At 35.7% G+C, this 20,289-nt stretch overlaps 1 protein-coding gene across 2 annotated transcripts in view; it reads left to right on the top strand.

The window, feature by feature from the left end:
• The window catches only part of LOC138710361 (sodium channel protein PaFPC1), a 177,181-nt gene that overhangs the window by 115,674 nt on the left and 41,218 nt on the right, over positions 1-20,289 (top strand). For both annotated transcript variants that reach the window (XM_069841199.1, XM_069841200.1), the window contains exon 21: positions 17,074-17,268. In XM_069841199.1, the coding sequence (XP_069697300.1) occupies positions 17,074-17,268 (195 nt within the window). The remainder of the gene's footprint in view (positions 1-17,073; positions 17,269-20,289) is intronic.

Genomic DNA, 20,289 nt, shown 5'->3' with positions numbered 1-20,289 from the left:
TTTGAGGGTAGAAGGTGCATGGAGTCTGTTAAAGAATAGATTGATTACAATAGATCGGACTCCTTTAACAATATATATGATATGAAAGTGAAACGTTTTGGGGTTATTTAAGTAGATGTAGAAATATCTTAAATTAGATTTTTATTTCTATATTTTACTGAGTGGCGGCTATATAGTATATGTTACTGAAAGCTATAAAACTTACGTAAGATAATAATATTATTAAAAATTAAATATTTTTGTACTTATTAATCAAGTGGGGTTGGATATTTTTCATATATTTAATGGCGGTGTGGTGTAGATATTTATATGCGTGGTTCTCTACAGTATTGGCTCGAGACAGAGTAACTTTCATTATTATGGAAGCAAATAACTTTCAGAATGTCTGGTATTCTTCATTGAAAATAAATCTGAAAAATGTTTATTTCAACGTCTAATGAACTTAGTTTGCAGCATTTGCTGCACAAGCCACTAGTATTGTTTTAATTTAGGCCTACATATTTTCTCAAAATTATTTAAACAGAAGTTAAGTTTCCCATAACTATCTTATGTCTAACTGCCTACACTGTAAATTGTCATTAATAAATTACTTGTTCATATTCAGTAATCAATATAGTTTATAATATAATAATATAAATATTTACAAGTAAAAATAAATCCATGGCGCTACAGCCCATTAAGGGCCAAGAGCAACCAGCCCGCTGCTGGCCTCACGTCCACAAGCCGAAGCAGAGGTGGACGATCATCTAACCAGAATGGAAGTATCGTGTGGTTAGCACGATGAACCCACCAGCAGTTATGGCTGGTTTGCGAAACCGGATTTTAACTACCTATCGTAACTCCCCAAGTTCACCACGATGCTGGGTGGGCACCGATACCATACACTGGGAGACATTTCATGAGAAAATTTGTTCCCCCATGAGGACTCGAACCAGCGCGGATTCCGTAACGTGGGTCCTAGGCAGGATGTCTTAGATCACAACGCCACGGCGCGGGACAATACAAATATTTATCCTGGAATAATGAAAAATGAATGAAACTTCATTTGACATAGAATTACAAAATAGCGACCCACTACGAGAAACATCAGACTATATAATTATGTAATAGTATACATTACAATCGCTCATATCTACTTTATACTGTATATAATTTGAACTGGTAAGGAAAATTACGGGGAAACGGCTGAACGGATTGTAATGAGTGACCCCTCATTTTGAAGCTTGTAATCCAAAATTTTTCAGAAAAATAGTAGTTTTCAGTGAAATGTCAATTTTCCCACACAATTTTCCTATTTTCCAAAATTCATCTGTTGTCAGTTTTGAGAACTAATAAATAAAACAAAACACACACTATAATAAACAATATTATGCAAGGCCATGACCTGCAGGATTGCTGACATAGGTAGAGCAAATCTACCGCCGTCTGGATCCCCTCGCCTAGCGTCTCGTTGATAACTGCCTGCTCTATGCTATAGTTTAACATGCCGTACACATGTATTGACATAATTCTCCGCTATAGGCGCCACCCAACGCACACATATCAGTACAATGGTGTGGCGTATAGCAGTGCGTATCTATACATGTCGGTGTTTGAGCTTCACGCACAGATTTACATAGTCGCAAACGTAGTAATGGCTGAAAATGGTTAATTGTTGTGTGCCTTTTTGTGAATCCAAACAGGGAAAATCTAGTTCAGTAGGAATAATATTTCATGACATTCCCTCGGCAGAAGAACTTCGAGAAAGGTGGCTAGCTGTCATAAAAAGACAAGGTGATTCCAAAGGAAGTAAGTGGATTCCATCCGATTATGCACGTGTTTGTAGCCTTCATTTTCAAGAAGAAAACTATAGGGAAAATTGTAAAAGAAACATTTTAAAGCGTGGTGTTGTACCAACCATATTTCCTGATTGTCCGAGCTATCGTCAGAAAAGCAAGAGAACTCCACGGAAAATACGAGAAAGGACACATCGAGAAGAACGACAAACAATCAACAGTGGAATGAAAGGCACGTAGAGAGTGGCATCGGAATTCAAGTTGATTTTCCGACAAGAAATAATGATCACCAAAAAATAAATAGTAAGCTTTGATCCAGAATACAGAGACTGCAAAAACAATTGGCAGACGTAAAATCTTAACTTCAAAGTGCACAGAAAAAGCTCGACGAGTGTCCAGAAATAAAGAAAATTAATATAATAAAAGAGGCTGTAAACGAATAGAATCAGAAAACTGTGTACCTATTGGACCAAATTCATAATTTCGAAAGGAAAAAAACCGGAGTGGTCAGAACAATCTATTCGATACTGTGTTGCGTGGAGAATAGCATCCCCTAAGGCTTAACCAATGAGACCGCAGAAGCGCTCTTTTTTACAGTGAAATCTACAGTAGAGTGTGTGACTTTGCTACTGCAAAACGGATTCTTTTATGTCCTTACTAGGAGATTTTCCGGAGATCCCATGGAGGCTGTATTTAGCGCAGTCAGAATGGGAGGTGGATCTAATGACATTACAGATGCACATACAGCAGCATGTGCCATGAAAAGGATGCTAAAATCTGGCATCATAATTTCTTTTAAAAGTGCCAACGTTGCTAGCAGAAATCAAAATTACTGTGACGAAAGCCTGCCAAACACAATCTCCAGTGCTGAATCTGCTGATGAAAATATTCTTCCGGATTACGTAACTATCCTTCTCGATAGAATTCGAGAGCCTGAATTACGGTTTTCATAAAACAGCCACTCAAGCACTGGTTTGTGGATATTTTGTTCGTGTTGTGGATGAAAGACTAAGTTGCGACATGTGTTAGCAACATTTCAATGTCAAATTCATCAACACCACTCATGGAACTAAGCCATAATCAAGACAGAGGAGGCTTTTGCTATCCTAAACAGACCTTTGAAGGGGTAATAAAACATGTGCAAGAATGTGTTGAAATTGGTGTGCCATACTTTAAGAAATCGAGCCACATATTGAAAACTATGCATAAATACTTGAATTCACATCTTTCATAGAGTGATTTACTGAAATGTAGTGTTTCAGATCATCAAAAGATAGTTAGCGAAATACTCATAGTGAAATTTATTAGGCCATTGTTAGCAAATATTGGAAAAAAGGAAACAGAAAATGTGTTCCTTTATGTGTGCTATAGTAAACCACTGTCTAGAAAGGTCCTGAAACGGTAAATTATGCCAACAGGATGTGTGTTAGTTCAAATTTAGAAGGTCAACTCAAATGTAATTTTCTTGCATGTTCGTAAAAATAATATTAAAAACAAAAAAATTGAAATTTTTATGTGCTACCGGATAATTCATACAATTCTTGGACTGTACGAGATTTCGTGAAGGGGGTGTTAGCTGCTGCCATCTATGATACGCAAAATCGGCAGCATAGAGCAGGCAGTTAACAACGAGACGCTAGGCGAAGGTATCCAGACGGCGGTGAGCAAATCAAAGCAAATTCTGTAACATCATAATGACAACAATATGTCGATCTTCATGTGTGTAATTTTTATAACATATCTATAATTGGTTATTAAAAACTTTCAAAGCTTACTAAAAATAATTTACAAGTCTGATTCTGTTGTGTGTAACTTTCTGAGTACAGCTGTGTATTGGATATTAAAAAGTACGAAACTTGAAGTCGTTTGATGACATTATCGCCATTAAAAGTGAAATATTATTATAGTTAATGCCATGATGTATTTGTCACTAATATACATATTAAGGATATAGCCTATTGATGATATGAAACTCAAAGCTTTTGGGGTTATATATGTATACGTAGAGAACATCTTAAATTAGATCTTCATTTCTACAATTTATTGAGTGACGGCTGTGTAATATATATAGTATATGTTACTGAAAACTACAAAACTTACGTTAGTTAAAATTACTGTTATTAAGAATGAAATACAGTATTTTTATAGTTATTAACTAAGTGGTATGGGTATTTTTCATATATTTAATGGCGGTGTGGTGTGGATATTTATATGCGTGATTCTTTCCAGTATTGTCTGGAGAGAGATAAAAAATTACAGTTCCTAAGAAAAGACCAAAAGGTATTACTTACTGATAAAATAAGAGGCCTACAAGATTTTTTAGTCTACCGATCATTTCAACAAGATCTCTTAGCAGGATAAAATGATTCTGCCCTCTACATTTCAGTGTAGTTCATGAAAGAATGCAGCAGCTATACTAAGATGCTATGTCTATTGTTCGAAAGGATGGCAAACCTGACATTTTCTTACCTCTCACCTATAATCCACAATGACCTGAAATAGCTACTACTGCTTTACTCCCACATGAAAAATCCACTGATCGTCCTAACATTGTTACTTGCGTTTTCGCTTTTAAACTGAAAAACTGAAGATGGATAGGTTAAAAAAAAGTATTTGGCATGAAAAACCATTCAGAGAGAGTATGTTTCATTATTATGGGAGCAAATAACTTTTAAACGACTGGTAGGCCTATTCTTCATTGAAAATAAATCTGAAAAATTTTTATTTGAACTTCTAATGAACTTAGTTTGCAGCATTTGCTGCATAAGCTACTAGCATTGAATTGAATAAACTGACAACCAGCACTTTGAAGTTCATAACAAGCTAATTATTTGAAAGGTATTAATTTTCATGTATGTCTGTATTTATTCACACTGTAAATGGTTGACAAAGGTAACTAATTACACTCAATAATGACAATAATAAGCACAATTAATAAGAAACACAATTAATAATAAATTAGTAATAATACTAATAATTAATACTAATAATAATAACAATAACAATAACAATAACAACAGGGAGCATCCTAAATTAAAATAACATTTAAAGTAAATCTAATTTGTATCATAACCTTAAGTTCGAACTAAAACCCACTAGTATGATATGTTCATACCTGCACAAGTACCTTTTAGCACTACACTCATTTCTCTGACAACTCACTCACTGCACTGGAACTACGACACATTTCACTGATTCTATCCTGATTTCACTAACACTTCAGAAACATTTCACTGTTCAAATACTTTGCACTGTCACTATAAACTATAAAGCTTCACTGACAGAAACACACTTCACTTACACGACACACTTCACACTTCGCTGACACAACACACTTCTTCACTGATACAACACTTCAATAACAAATATCAATTACACCCTTTAAATAGTTTGTATAATATACTACCGTCAATTAATGAAGTCCTTAAGCCTATTTTTAAATACATTTTTGGTTATTGGTAAAGACTTTAGTAAGTCTGCAGGTAAAGCATTCCAGTCCCTGACAGTACGATTGAGAAAACTTTCCAGTGTCCGTCCTCTGCCTTCTTTTCCTCAATTTATATGAGTGGTCGTTCCTTGAAGAGTAATTTGGCGGCTGTATTAGTTTTTATTTCTCTCCAGGCAGGCTCACCTCTGTATGTTTTGAATATTGCGCATAATCAAATTCGCGTTCTCCTGTCCGTGAGTGTGTCCCATTTTAATTGTGAATTATTACGATAACACTTGAGAGCCCGTTTTTTAATCTTTTCCAGTGTCTTTATATGTTCTAATCTGTAAGGATCCCAAGATGCAGCACCATATTCCATTACTGGACGTACTAGTGATTTATATGCAATCTCTTTGGATTTATCAGAGCCTTTTCTTAGTACCCTCATCACAAAGTGTAACGTTCTCCATGCTTTTCCCGCTGTGTCAGTAACGTGTTCCCCCCAGCCGAGATCGCTGCTAAATGTTATTCCTAGGTATGGTAAGTTTTATTACGAATTCTGTTAAGTTATTTTTATCCCATCCAGCTAGATATTTAAACAGATAGTGGAAGGTACCTCTTTCTAAATAACTGCCATTGCTGGTTATATGTCTTGCTTGCAAGTGATCGAATTGGTGCAGAAACAAGATCTTACAAAAACTTTAAATGGAAAGATAGGAATACGCTTCAAGTCCCATTATGAGCCACTATACGGTATACGCTTTTAGAAGGCACATGAGTTCAGCCAATAGTCACCTAGATTACTGCGCTGTTGCCAAACTGATAGCGGGTGAGAGAGAAGAATAAAGGGAATTCGCTACGTGTTGAATATACTAAATATATATCCACGTCGCACTTCTGTCATATGCCAGTCGCCCTGGATAAGCTCAGCCTGTGTGCCCTATGTGCCTTCTAGAAGCGTATGAACTATAATATATCTTCACATTTAAATCACTTCTGAATAAAGAATAATATTAGGAAAGATTATGATATACAGTAGGCCTACGAATAACTGTTTCATATGTACAGTCTTAGACAAAAAAAAATTACCGGCTGCCATACGCCAAGTCCCCTTCGGAAGATTTCCGTTGATTCTGTGAGAGAGATGAGGTTTACAAGTGTCAAGTGAAGGAATTTCTTAAGGGCCCATGCACACTCAGTTAAACTGTGCAGTTTATCAATTGTGATATCTAAAGCTGAGACATGTAGGACTGCAGGACAATATCAAGTTAACTGTATTGCGATGTTTGTCAAAGGTAAATAGTATGAAGGGGTGGGGGAGTGGTTGTATACAGGCATGAGACTCGGGCAACAAAACACATTACGCTGTGTAATGAACAGACTTCCAGAGTTGCATTATCTGTCTTACATAACGTATAATATTTATAATGGCAGAATCATCAAGTATATCAACAGTAAACAGGTTGATGGAGGAATTAGACACATAAAATTTCGCAGTAAGTGGGGTAAATATCCTATGAAACCTATGTAGCACAGGAATTAAAGGTAAAAGACGTAAATTCGTAACACAACATTGTAACACGAAAAACATAAAACACTGATGATAGTTTCTACTGAAGAAGGACGTGAATCGCATTTAAGTTAGAATTCAATGTGTACCACACAGAAAGACTTTTTTTTCGCGATTTATGTAAAACGATGTCAACATACCAATAAATAACGTTGAAAATACACACTTAAGAAGCTTTATTCGGAAATACGTGAAACGGAAACTCCCTAGTCAATCAGTTTTACAGAAATACTATACACCGAAATGCTATTATAATGTTATAGCCTATCTCGCATACGACTAAGTATAGGAGATAGTAAAATATGTATTTGATTAATGAAAGCACAGACGTCGCTGGACAATTTGTTCCGAACGTCGTTACGGACATTCTTCCACCACACAAACCCAATAACATTTTTTTATTAACCTCTGAAATTCTTGAGACAGAGGTTCATTTAAATATAATCAAAGTTTTGAAACGCCTATTACCCTCTTATGGCCAGACGAAATAAAAAATTATAATGTATAGTTATTTTCATCACGGATGCTAGCCTATATGTTAAAAATTGGCAAGGAACTTCAACTACTTTAGCCGAAAGTTATCCTAGCCCATGGACTACATCAAATAGTCGAAGAAGTTCGCGCCTGCTACAGTGCTGTGAACAGTTTCATATCGAATGTCAAAGAAATATGTTTAAGGCACCAGGACGGGTTACTAAATTCAGTGAAATACCTCCTGGAGCCCCTCTACCGCTGCAACCCGTTGTAATGAGATGGTGGACATGGCTGAATGCTGCAGTCTATTTTGCTACACATTATAAAAGGGTTGAAGACGTAATCAAAACGTAGGTAGTGTTTACTGCAACCGACTCGCAAATCCAGTAATGATGACATGACCTGAGCTCCAGTTGATTCGTCATGTGAGTATACACCTTATTCTCTGTTGTTTACTCTATGGACAGCGCACAAAGTCTGTACACTGACCTCGCCCGCTCTCTCTACTTGCTATGCTATAGTTTGGCTGCACGTAACTTAACGACAAACGTCCTAGATGTCTCAGCTTTAGTGATATCATACCTCAGTAGTCGGCATTTGACTCGCGAGTTTACCTCTTAATACACAGGCAGTGCGGTGGAGTAAAGCATGGTCTTCCTCCCTTCAGCTGTTACTTGTTCATTCAACGTTAGTCCCTATTTACACTTGCTATTTGTCGTTCGACTTACAGCGCGGGCGCATGCGCAGTACGGATTTCTTTCCTTTCCTTTCGACATCTGCTGGGTAGAAGCTGTTTCTATTTCTGTGCGACATTTCCTAGGTGGGCCAGCCGAATTGACGCGACAGGACCCGAACATGGTTCGGAAAAGCAGTAGCAGACAACTTTTAATCAGCTGTTTCTCTCTTCCCGCGCGCTTTGTAGCATCATGTCAGAGTGGAACAAAAACCAAGTAATGAAATTAATCAAGCTTTACGAGGAATTTCCATACTTTTATGACATTAGAAATAAGGACTATCACAATAGGATTCGGAGAGAAAATGCACTGGAGTTTATTTGTAAAAATTTTGAGTCTGTTCGTCCCAATACTATTCCCTCCGACATCAAAACAAAAATAAAGAACATCAGAAGTCAATATGCAAGAAAAAAATTAAACTTTCAATTCATTTTAATATAATAAATATCTATTGGACAATTTTGTTCCAGTTTGAAATCTTTACTGAGAACATGGAATAACCCTTTCTCCTGCCTTCTGGACCTCCATCTCCTTCCCCAGTCTCTCTCTCTCTCTCTTTTTTTTCTCATTAGTGCAAGCTAACAAAACACTTGAAGCTGCAGAAGCTAAAACAGCTACTTTTTATTGTTAAAATCCATTCTGTTCATTTAAAAGGCTCACCACATCATTCACACGCTGCTCGAGCTCAACAACTAGCCTCGAGTAGCAGACGAGAAATCTGCTACTACATTTAGCCGACAGAAAGCGCAACAACTTGCGTCGACTTGTGGACGAAAAATCTGCCAAGTGTAAACGGCGATGCTACATATAGCCGACAGAAAGCGCTTGATGTTGCGCGACAAATAGCAAGTGTAAATAGAGACTTAAGCAATTTGGGTATCTTCCTCCTCCTATCTTTCCCCTTCTGTGTATTGCGGGCTGCATTTTGTGTGACGTAATCTTTGCCGACTACTGACATACATTGGAGATTATTAACTAGGTAAGCTGTGCAGTTCGTAGCGGTAACAACGCAACCTCAGACCTGTCACTTTTGCGACGATAAACTGTGCAGTTCACACAGTTAACCTGTACGTTTCTTCATTCTATGTTCCTAATCACTATTATTCAGTGTCGTTTTAACGCATTGGCAAACCCAGCGGCCGCCAGGAGCCTCGGGTTATAAGGAGTCTCAAAATAATTACAATAGTAGCAGCAGCAGCAGATAATAATAAAGAACTAAGAAAGAGACTAGTGAAGCGGTTGTGCGGAGTATGTCATTGTATGAGGGGCATAAACATATGATGAAGTGAGGAGAAGCGACTGGAAGCATTTGAAATGTGGATATGGAGAAGAATGGAGCATATGAAATGGACAATCAGAATAAGAAACGAAGCTGTGTTGGAAAGAGTGGACGAAGAAAGAATGATGCTGAAACAGACCAGGAAGAGAAAAAGCAATTGACTGAGTCATGGCTAAAAAGAAACTACCTACTGAAGAATGCACTAGAAGAAATGGTGAATAGGGAAAAAGTTTGGGGGCAGAAGAAAATATCAGATGATCAGTGGCGGTTAGTGCCTAAAATGACAATGGGTTCACTATGTTTGTATTACTTAATTTTCCAATAGTTTAAACAATATCTAATTTCTGAAAAATTAAAAAAATACTACAGTTCTTTAAAGTAGATAATTACCTTAAGAAGAAGAAGAAGAAGAAAATGATGATGATGATGATGATTATGATGACCAATTGTCTTTGGAACAACATGGCGATTTTTCCTTACGTTATCATTCTGTTTTTCAATATTGTGCCTGAAAGCTGAGCTGAGCTGTTGCCTAATTTCTGTTCTTCCAAGGGCTGATAAATCTAAGCAAGCATTCTTGTGAGCAATAGATTCCTCATGCTTCTTAATTTTCTGTGTCAAATGGCTTAAATCTGACACACCAGTACATGTCCATCTCGTATCTTTGCCCTTAGCAAATAGCAGGCACGAGAAACAAAATAATTTATTAGTAGATTCACAACCGCAAATCCAGCTGTTTCTTTCATATATTTTTACATTAAAAGCCGTGCAAAATGTCTTACCTCGGCTTGTTCGTGCTTGCTTTAAATCGAGTTGAGGTAACGGCCTTCCAAGCTTCTTTATTTTACACTTATCTTCCAAGATTAAAACTGAAAAATTTGTTTGTAAAAGATATTGAACAATATTCATTTTGAATAACTTTCAGAACAGGGATACTACCTTTCTCCTCTACCCCCACCACACTTTCTATTCTGCAACTTTAAATTCAGACTCCTCCCTTTCTCGCGTTCTCTTGCCTCATCCTGCTCCATACGAGACAAGTGCCATTTCGCTCCATACGAGAATTCAATTTCGAAACAACATTATTGTAAGCATGTATTTGTATGTGAGTGCGATCTCTGAGGTTCATAGGTTTTCATACGACAAAAATATATCAGAGCCGCAAATAAACTTATTAAAGATGAGCAAGAAACAAAGAATGATGGTGTAAATTATAAATAAACTAGTGGCTTGTGCAGCAAATGCTGCAAACTAAGTTCATTAGACGTTCAAATAAACATTTTTCAGATTTATTTTCAATGAATACCAGACATTTTGAAAGTTATTTGCTTCCATAATAATGAAACATACTCCCTCTGAATGGTTTTTTATGCCAAATACTTTTTCTTGAACCTATCCACATTCAGGTTGAGTTTCAACGCGAAAACGCAAGTAATAATGTCAGGACAATCAGTGGGTTTTTCATGTGGGAGTAAAGCAATAGCTATTTCAGGTCATTGTGGATTGTAGATGAAAGTTAAAAAAAGTGTCAGGTTTGCTATGCTTTCGAACAATAGACATAGCATCTTGGTATAACTCCTGTATACGGAGCTTGAAATTTAGAGGGTAAAATCATTTTTATCCTGCTAAGTGATCTTGCTGAAATGATCGGGAGACTACATAATTTTGTAGGCTTCTTATTTTACCAGCAAGTAATACTTTGTGGGCTTTTCTTAGAAATTGTAATTTTTGCGCTCTCTCGAGCCAATACTGAAGAGAATGACGCGCTATACTGGAGAATTAGCACGGTCACTTTGAACCGTGCCGTTACGTTTAGCACCAAATTTAAGTAAATACACAATGTCACCAACATAAGAACGTGACGTTGGTGTGTGGCGTAGTTGGCGGGAGAAATTTTTTCTCTCTCTGTCTACCTCCTTCGTTCTGAACATTATTGAGAGATAGCACCACTGTTAGCGACAATGTGTATTTGCGTAAATATTGCGAGTAAATTATGACGAGTGCCTTAGATGAGAGGCTCGGGACAGAAACAGTTTTGCTGTAGCGCATGCGCGGACCTCTCATGCAGTGGGAGCGTGATCCTTACTTGAATTTATTTTTGCGTGTACTTGCAGATTAAATGATTGAGATCCCTTCTTGCTCCGGTTACAGGCCTTGCATTTACGAATTTACGAAGGTTATGTTATGTTATGTTAGGTTAGCTTAGATTAGCTTTGGTTAGGTTAGATTAGTTTTGGTTAGGTTAGCTTAGGTTAGGTTAGCTTAGGTTAGGTTAAATTAGCTTTGGTTAGGTTAGATTAGTTTTGGTTAGGTTAGCTTAGCTTTGGTTAGGTTAGGTTAGGTTAGCTTTGGTTAGGTTAGGTTAGCTTTGGTTAGGTTAGGTTAGCTTTGGTTAGGTTAGGTTAGGTTAGCTTGATTTGGTTCGTCCATGTAGTAGTTAAAATTATATAATATGACAGTTTTTGATTCGTAATATTGTTAAAAAATAATAGGCCTATAATGAAAGCGGTGAATAATTTCATGGTCCTTAAATTTTTTTTTTCGTAAAAGGCTAGGTATTTTTCTATAGGCCAGAAATAAAACAGCAACGCCGTCATAATTACGTACTTTACGCTTTGGCGAACATTAACCGGAAATTTACTTTCCATCATTTTAATTGTATTCCGTGAAACACATCTTTTTTCCTGTTAATTTCCTTGTGATAACCTAGTTTATTATCTTATTACATCTTCATTTTCATTTAATGCATTCAAAAAACCGCCGTTGTACTACATAAAACCTTGAACTTGACTAATGGAGTGAATTATTTAAGAATATAGTCGCGAATTTGACTACCACCATTTCGATTATATTTTGTTTGATACGGCTCGGTACGGCCCGGTGACTAGTGGCCAGCGAGTAGAGTCGACTATCGATATTGGTCTGCCATGCGTATTATCCAGTTGTTCCGAATGACGCATATTAATATCTATATCTGGATAACATCCACGGCAGAGCAATGTCGATAGTCGACGTTACTCGCTGGCCACTAGTCACCGGGCCGTACCGAGCCGTGTCAAACAGAAGACAATCGAAATGGTGGTAGTAAAGTTCGCGACTATATTCTTAAATAAATCACTCTATTATCAAGTGCAAGATTTATGCAGTACAACGACGATGTTATGAATGCACTAAAAGAAAATGCTTATGTAGTAAGATCTTAAAGAAGGTTATGACAACGAAATAAAGAGGAAAAAGGTGTGTTTCACGGAATATCATTTAAATAACGGAAAGTAAATTTCCGGTTAATGTTCGCCAAAGCATTAAGTACATAATTATGACCGCGTTGCAATTTTATTTGTGGCCTAGAGAAAATACCTAGCCTTTTACGAAAAAAAAAAAAAAAAAAAGAAAAAAAAGAAAAAAGAAAAACTTTAGGGGCCATGAAATTATTCACTGCTTTAATTATATTACCGCCTATCAATATTAAGAAACAAAAACTGTCATAAAGGCCATAACCGACTAGAAACATCGATACCGAAGAGATAAATCCATTTGGTCGTGATGAAACAAAAGAAAATGCGAGAGAGATTTTAGTTCGAGATAAAATGGACACACAATTTTGATGACCATACTGTTAGTAACTGGAGATCGCTTGTAAGATCTGTCTTAATCTTCTATGTAGAAATGTCGTCTAAGCAAATTTGTGGTCCAGGGAAAAATCATTGCAATAGATGAGAGCAACAGTGGTGCTATCTCTAAGTAATGTTCAGAACGAAGGAGGTAGAGAGAAAAAGAAACAAATTTCTCCTTCTAACGATAACACAGACCAAAATCATGTTCTTATGTTGGCAACATTGTGTACGTACGTACTTAAATTTGGTGGTAAACGTAACGGCACGGTTCAAAGCTACCGTGCTAATTCTCCAGTATAGCGTTATTTATCTTACGTAAGTTTTGTATATATATATGTATATATTACGTATATGTATTATATATTACGTATATATGTATGTATATACGTACATACATACATGCTGTATAGCCGCCACTCAGTAAATTATAGAAATGAAGATCTAATTTAAGATATTCTCTACATCTACTTACATAACCCCAAAAGTTTCACTTTCACATCATCAATATACGTAGCATTAATAAGTATAATTAATTAAAAGGTAAATTGCTAGGAGACGTCGTTGCACATAGGCCAGTTTTACACTAATCCTAAACATCTTTAGCATGACTTGTTGCTTGTGAGCCGTCCCGAACCTCGACCACAACCCGTAAGAACGCCAGTCCTTATATACTTGCCAGTCAAGGCCTACTGACATAAATAAATGCAATTGACAATAGATATCTCAGTCATGACAACCTCATAAAATATACCACATGGGACTATGAAGTAATGTTTTTTAATCATCATTTTGCAATTAAAAGCACACACCTTTCATTAATTTATTTAAAAATAGAATTATTCCAGGTTTTGCGTTACGGTTATATTAATATATTTAACATTTTTTCTTGAATAAAAGTTAAAAATTTCGATCTTACTTTAATGCAATAGTTAAAGTTCTTGTTTCGAGTCCAAAATAAGGACGAAATGTAAAGTAAAATATTAGAAAACATTTCACAAATAAGTGAACGTGACAAAATTACCATAGCGACGATATAAATAAACGGGCGCGCTTCCATACAGGGGCAGCGCCAAAATGGCGCCAAAAAAAAAGAAAGAAACTACACAATATAGCAATGAAATATCCTGAACGATTTTGAAGAGAAACGCACCATTTCCGAGAAAAAAAATATACCATCACAACACCTCAAAAAACGCTCAAGGCAGAAACAAAAAAAAAAAAAGTATCATTTATCTCATATCCTCTCTTTCCACTCCCTTTACCTCCCTCGCACACTCTTATTCTTCCATCCCTTTTCCCCTTTCTCCACACACAACTACTTTATTTCTACTACCTAATTTTATGCCAACATTACATACCTTATCATTAACACACATTTTTACTTACCTTGCCAATGATAAGACTCGAACCACCGACGTTCATTTCTATCCTCCATAGCCTTAACCATTAGGCAACAAGAACACTTGCGAAAAATACGCTTGAAACTTATACAAAACCTCAACCCAATCACAAATCTCCAAATTTACGTCATATACTACGTCACCCACTACGTCACATCTTGCAAAGAAAGACATTCCTCTCCACCAGTCGCTTAATAACAAGGTATTCGACTAACCTACTATCGATATATCTCGAAAACACTGTCACTACCACTCTTCAAATGCCGACTTCAAATGACATAACTCACAAACACACCTACCATCGATCAACATGACACAAACTGACGTCTAACCTTTCCAAAAAACCCTAAACTAACCTTTTTCAAATACACACACCTAAATTGACGTCTAACCTTTCCAAAAAAACCCTAAACTAACGTCTAACCTAACCTAAACTAACATTTTTCAAATACACACCTAAACTGACGTCTAACCTTTCCAAAAAAAACCCTAAACTAACGTCTAACCTAATCTAACCTAACCTAACCTAACCTAAACTAACATTTTTCAAAGACACACACCTAAACTGACGTATAACCTTTCCAAAAAACCCTAAACTAACGTCTAACCTAACCTAAACTAACATTTTTTCAAATACACACACCTAAACTGACGTCTAACCTTTCCAGAAAAACCCTAAACTGACTTCTAACCTTTCCAAAAACATTAAAGTAACATTTTTCAAATACACACACCTAAAGTGACGTCTAACCTTTCCAAAAAACCCTAAACTGACGTCTAACCTTTCCGAGAAAACCTAAACTAACATTTTTCAAATACGTACACCTAAATTGACGTCTAACCTTTTCAAAAAAAACCCTCAACTGACGTCTAAGATTTCCAAAAAAAACCTAAACTAACATTTTTCAAATACACACACCTAAACTGACGTCTAACCTTTCCAAAAAAAACCCTAAACTAACATTTTTTAAATACACACACTTAAACTCACGTCTAACCTTTCCAAAAAACCCTAAACTAACATCTTTTAAATACACACACCTAAACTGACGTCTAACCCTAAACTAACATGTAACTTATCACTAATCTATGTCAAATTTCTTTAGTCTAAAATCTAACTAATCAACGATAGGCTATGTGGAAACCAGACTTAAATAATTTAGCGTTCTTACACACTTCAAACTCCCCATGACGTCAACTGACGTCATCACATCCGATCTGTGTACACCATTCCTAACAGTCAATTCGTGTACACAGCTCTACGAACACCATTCCAGATAACACTCAATCCGTGTATACAGCTCTACGTAAAGAACATACAACAAAAATCAACGTCATTACACAAGCCGTCAACAAAACAACAAAAGCTTAAGAGGTACGTAAAGTAATATCACCCGCTAAGGTAAAAAAATAATCTGATAGCTACATTATATTCGCAACACGAAAATGGCGTCCCATTACAACCGTCTCGTAACCTCTCTGTACCATAATATAACCACGTTCAATATTATAATATACCGTGTCGAAAGCACTTGATCCTCGTAAAAAAATACGCTTATCAATATTAAGTAACTATTAAATCAGTACAAAGTATCATAATCCCAATTTGGCGCTGTCCCTGTACGGAAGCGTGTCCAAATAAACCTTTATTACAGTTCAGATAATTATGTTATTATGAGTTACCGGTATTTCGTTTAATTTTAGAAATTTGTACGAATTTACGAGGGACATTGAAAGTGCTATTAATTTCTGTATTACTAATAAAGTTTTACCAGACAAAGAACCTAAGAACTGTGTGGACTTTGGTGCAGAAAGAACAGTAATTTGGCAAAAACGTAGCCGGAATGTGAATTTGCCATTTTGTTTGAAGTGTGGAAATTGCAATAAAGAAACTAGACCGGCAATAAATACATGGTTTAGTGGAGCAAAAGTGAATTTATCTCAAAGTTTGTCTTTAATTTATTTGTGGTTATTAAGTGAATACAGAAGCTTCTGTTGAAGCAGAAGTGAATATTTACACTGTAGTTGATTATTTTCGTTTTTGTAGAGAAGTGTGTTATGTTATTGTTACAAATTCGAAAAGAAAAATAATCATCTAATTCTAACTATGCGCTATTAGGTGGTTTGCGTGCTGTTGCTCAGACAATTTCAATAAATAATAATTTAATAAAAAATTCCAATAAAATAATTAAATACTAATAAATCAAGGTCTAAAAAAATAAAATTGTAATAACTATATGATGATTTTTATTGAGATCTTGTAATATAGCTGCTCCACCTTCAAGATAAATAGCACTAGTATTCCTCGTAGAAAGATTAAAAATAGAATATATGGGAATCAAAATCTTTGTGATAATAAACCTCTTATTATACATACAATGATTGTTTGAATTCCCTAATCACATAGTGGAATTAGATGAAACGCACTTATATAGCTTACCAGAAAGTATAACGGAGGAAGGTTTTTGTAGAATGAACAGGAGCACATCTGGATATTTGGTGGAATAGATAGAGAAACTAAAGACTGTTTTGCCTTGCGAGTTAATAATAGACATTCAGAAACTTAATGTTCTAAAGAATTTGTTTTGGCAGGTAGTAAATTACGTACTGACGGCTGGAAAAGTTATAGGAATTTAGAGCAAGCCAATGAAGCCTTCCTTCAGTCACGTGCTATTGTTTATATTAGGATTTTTCTTACAGCGAAAAGATTATATATTATATGGAGAGTCATGTCACGCATGCGTCATCAATTTTACTTTTCTACAAATGTCACGCAATTTCTTTCTGTATTACGTTGCAGTGTGTGGATGAAAACTCGACAGTACTGAGCCACGAAATCACTATGGACAGGAATGACTGTCTCCACGAGAACTACACGTGGGAGAACTCCCCGATGAATTTCGACCACGTGGGCAACGCTTATCTCTCTCTGCTGCAAGTGGCCACTTTCAAGGGATGGCTGCAGATCATGAACGACGCTATTGATTCCAGAGAAGTATGAGTTTCCATAAGGACCTTGCTTTAACCACAGTCTACTATATACAGTCACGAAGCTTGAGTTTTGAGGGTGCTAGAAACAATAGACTGTGACGGTACTATTGTGCATTGCCTGTAATGAGGCGATATTAGCGATCCTAGTGGTGAGCAACTATCTAATGTTTGCATATTTACAACGTATTGACCTTCGCGACTGTATATACTAGACTGTGCTTTAACGTTATTGCCTAGCACTTCAATTGCAGTAATAGTGATTTCAACACATTTTACAGAAACGGGTTGATACTAGGCATGGGAGAAAACGTGTTAAAATTTTATTAATTCTTACGAGAAGACGATGGTTAAATATGGTGAAAAACCAGTAAATTTTCAATTTTCCCCCTTTTAAGAATTTCTTGATATGTGAAAAAAAAAAAATACCACATAAAATTAAACGCGCATTTATGGCTTTGTCGGCCCTGTGACCCATTTTTAAAGCTTTAGTACACAGGACTTTTAAATTAGTCTAAGCTTTGATTGCAATTTTCCGTAACTAGTTTTTTATTCTTTTTCTTTAAAATACTTTTCGATGTGTGAAAAATATATTACATAAAATTAAACCAGAATTTTCGGCTTTGTCGGCCGCTGTGACGCCCTTTTTAAAAGCTCCGCTCCCCAGGGCTTTTTAAATAACACTATAAATTCTGAAATTTTCCATAACTAACTTTTTTGCTTCATTCAATTCAAAAAGTAGCCTAATATACCTTCGGAACTGTTAACGCTGTATGCATGATTTTGGTACACATATTCTTTTTAGGCTATTAGGAAACGTTCTTTAGGAGATATACATTTTTTATTTTGTTGTGTTTGAAAAATATTTCTCCATATTTCGGTAAAAGTAGCGCGAAAATTAATTCTTAAAGTGTAATTTGTTGTTTTAAAATTTTGAAAGCTAATATGAAAATTGGTCCAAACCTGTGGAGTAACGGTTAGAGCGTCTAATCGCGAAACCAGATGGTCCGGGTTCGATTCCTGGTCGGGGCAAGTTACCTGGTTGAGATTTTTTCCGGGGTTTTCCCTCAACCCAATATGAGCGAATGCTGGGTAACTTTCGGTGTTGGACAACGGACTCATTTCACCAGCATTATCACCTTCATATCATTCAGACGCTAAGTAACCTGAGATGTTGGTAAAGCGTCGTAAAATAACCTAATAAAAAGAATATATTAAAATTGTGCTCCAAACGTTTTAAAGAACTTGCTTTTAGGAGTAAAATGTCATAAGAATTTTGAATTTATCTTTAAAAATGGCCGAGATACACACACACACACAGTGTATCGATTTTTTTTTTAATAAATGTGGCTAGTGCGGAAAAGTTACGACTTGTGACAGAAAGAGCGTAGAAAAAAAAAAAGAAAATAGTAATTTGACAATATTCTGTGTCTCCGCATCAGCTCTAAAGTTACGCGAGCCTAATGCTCTAGGTCTGTTTTAAAGTTATATTTAAATTTACACTCAGAAATAACCCAGGGCTCACTACGAGGAGGTGGCTGCACTTCGACCCCATCCCTTCACTCACCCTTAGTAGTACACTCGGTGTCAAAAGTTGATTTATTCATTTATTCATTCATTCATTTATTTATCTATCTATCTATTTATCTATTTATGTATCTACGTATCTATCTATCTATCTATCTATCTATCTATCTATCTATCTATCTATCTATCTATCTATCTATCTATCTATCTATCTATCTATCTATCTATCTATCTATCTATCTATCTATCTATCTATCTATCTATCTATCTATCTATCTATCTATCTATCTATCTATCTATCTATCTATCTATCTATCTATCTATCTATCTATCTATCTATCTATCTATCTATCTATCTATCTATCTATCTATCTATCTATCTATCTATCTATCTATCTATCTATCTATCTATCTATCTATCTATCTATCTATCTATCTATCTATCTATCTATCTATCTATCTATCTATCTATCTATCTATCTATCTATCTATCTATCTATCTATCTATCTATCTATCTATCTATCTATCTATCTATCTATCTATCTATCTATCTATCTATCTATCTATCTATCTATCTATCTATCTATCTATCTATCTATCTATCTATCTATCTATCTATCTATCTATCTATCTACCTACCTACCTACCTACCTACCTACCTACCTACCTACCTACCTATGTATATATCTGTCTGTCTGTCCGTCCGTCTGTCCGTCCGTCCGTCCGTCCGTCTGTCCGTCCGTCCGTCCATCTATCTATTTATTTAATCTGGTAGATATAAGGCCATCAGGCCTTCTCGTCCCTTTACCAGGGGATTACAACTATAATATTAAGAATACAATTACAATTATAAATTACAGTTAATATTAAATTTACAAATACAATAAAAATCAAAGTACTAAAAGATTAACTGATTAATAAAATCTAGACAGTTTATTGTAAAAGTGAAGAAGAGAGAAACATATTTTTTTAAATAAGTAAAAATTAAACCTACTCTACGCAGTAAGAAAATGCTTAATAAGCTTGCTTTTGAACGCTACTAAATTCCGACAGTCTCTGATTTACGTGCACAGTCTAGTCAGACTTTGTTTCGTAGCATGGCATTTCTCAGCTTCTTTCAATTCATTTCAGTGTAAAGTTTCGTAGCATGGCATTTCTCAGCTTCTTTCAATTCATTTCAGTGTAAGTGTTTAATTTAGGAATTACCAACTACACCAGAAAAGTGGAGAGAAGCACGATTTTACTAAAGCGTTACATTGACGTTGGGAATTTTGGGTACTGCGAAGATTTCCAACATATCTAATTAATTCAGCTAGGTTAAAAGGATTCCGCAAAGAAGAAGAAAATGAAAAAGAAAGGTACCAGCTGTTCCATTATTTGTGTACAGGGTCATTTAAAAGTTAAGAAAGTTTTGAAACTCCCAAAATTTTGTTAAAAATTAAGTACATACAAAAGTAATAGTAGGCCTAGCCTTCAGTTTTTTTTTTTCATAAAATAATG

Source organism: Periplaneta americana, chromosome 12 (genome assembly GCF_040183065.1).
Source record: "Periplaneta americana isolate PAMFEO1 chromosome 12, P.americana_PAMFEO1_priV1, whole genome shotgun sequence".
Classification (NCBI taxonomy): domain Eukaryota; kingdom Metazoa; phylum Arthropoda; class Insecta; order Blattodea; family Blattidae; genus Periplaneta; species Periplaneta americana.
This window is presented reverse-complemented; position numbering and strand designations above follow the sequence as displayed.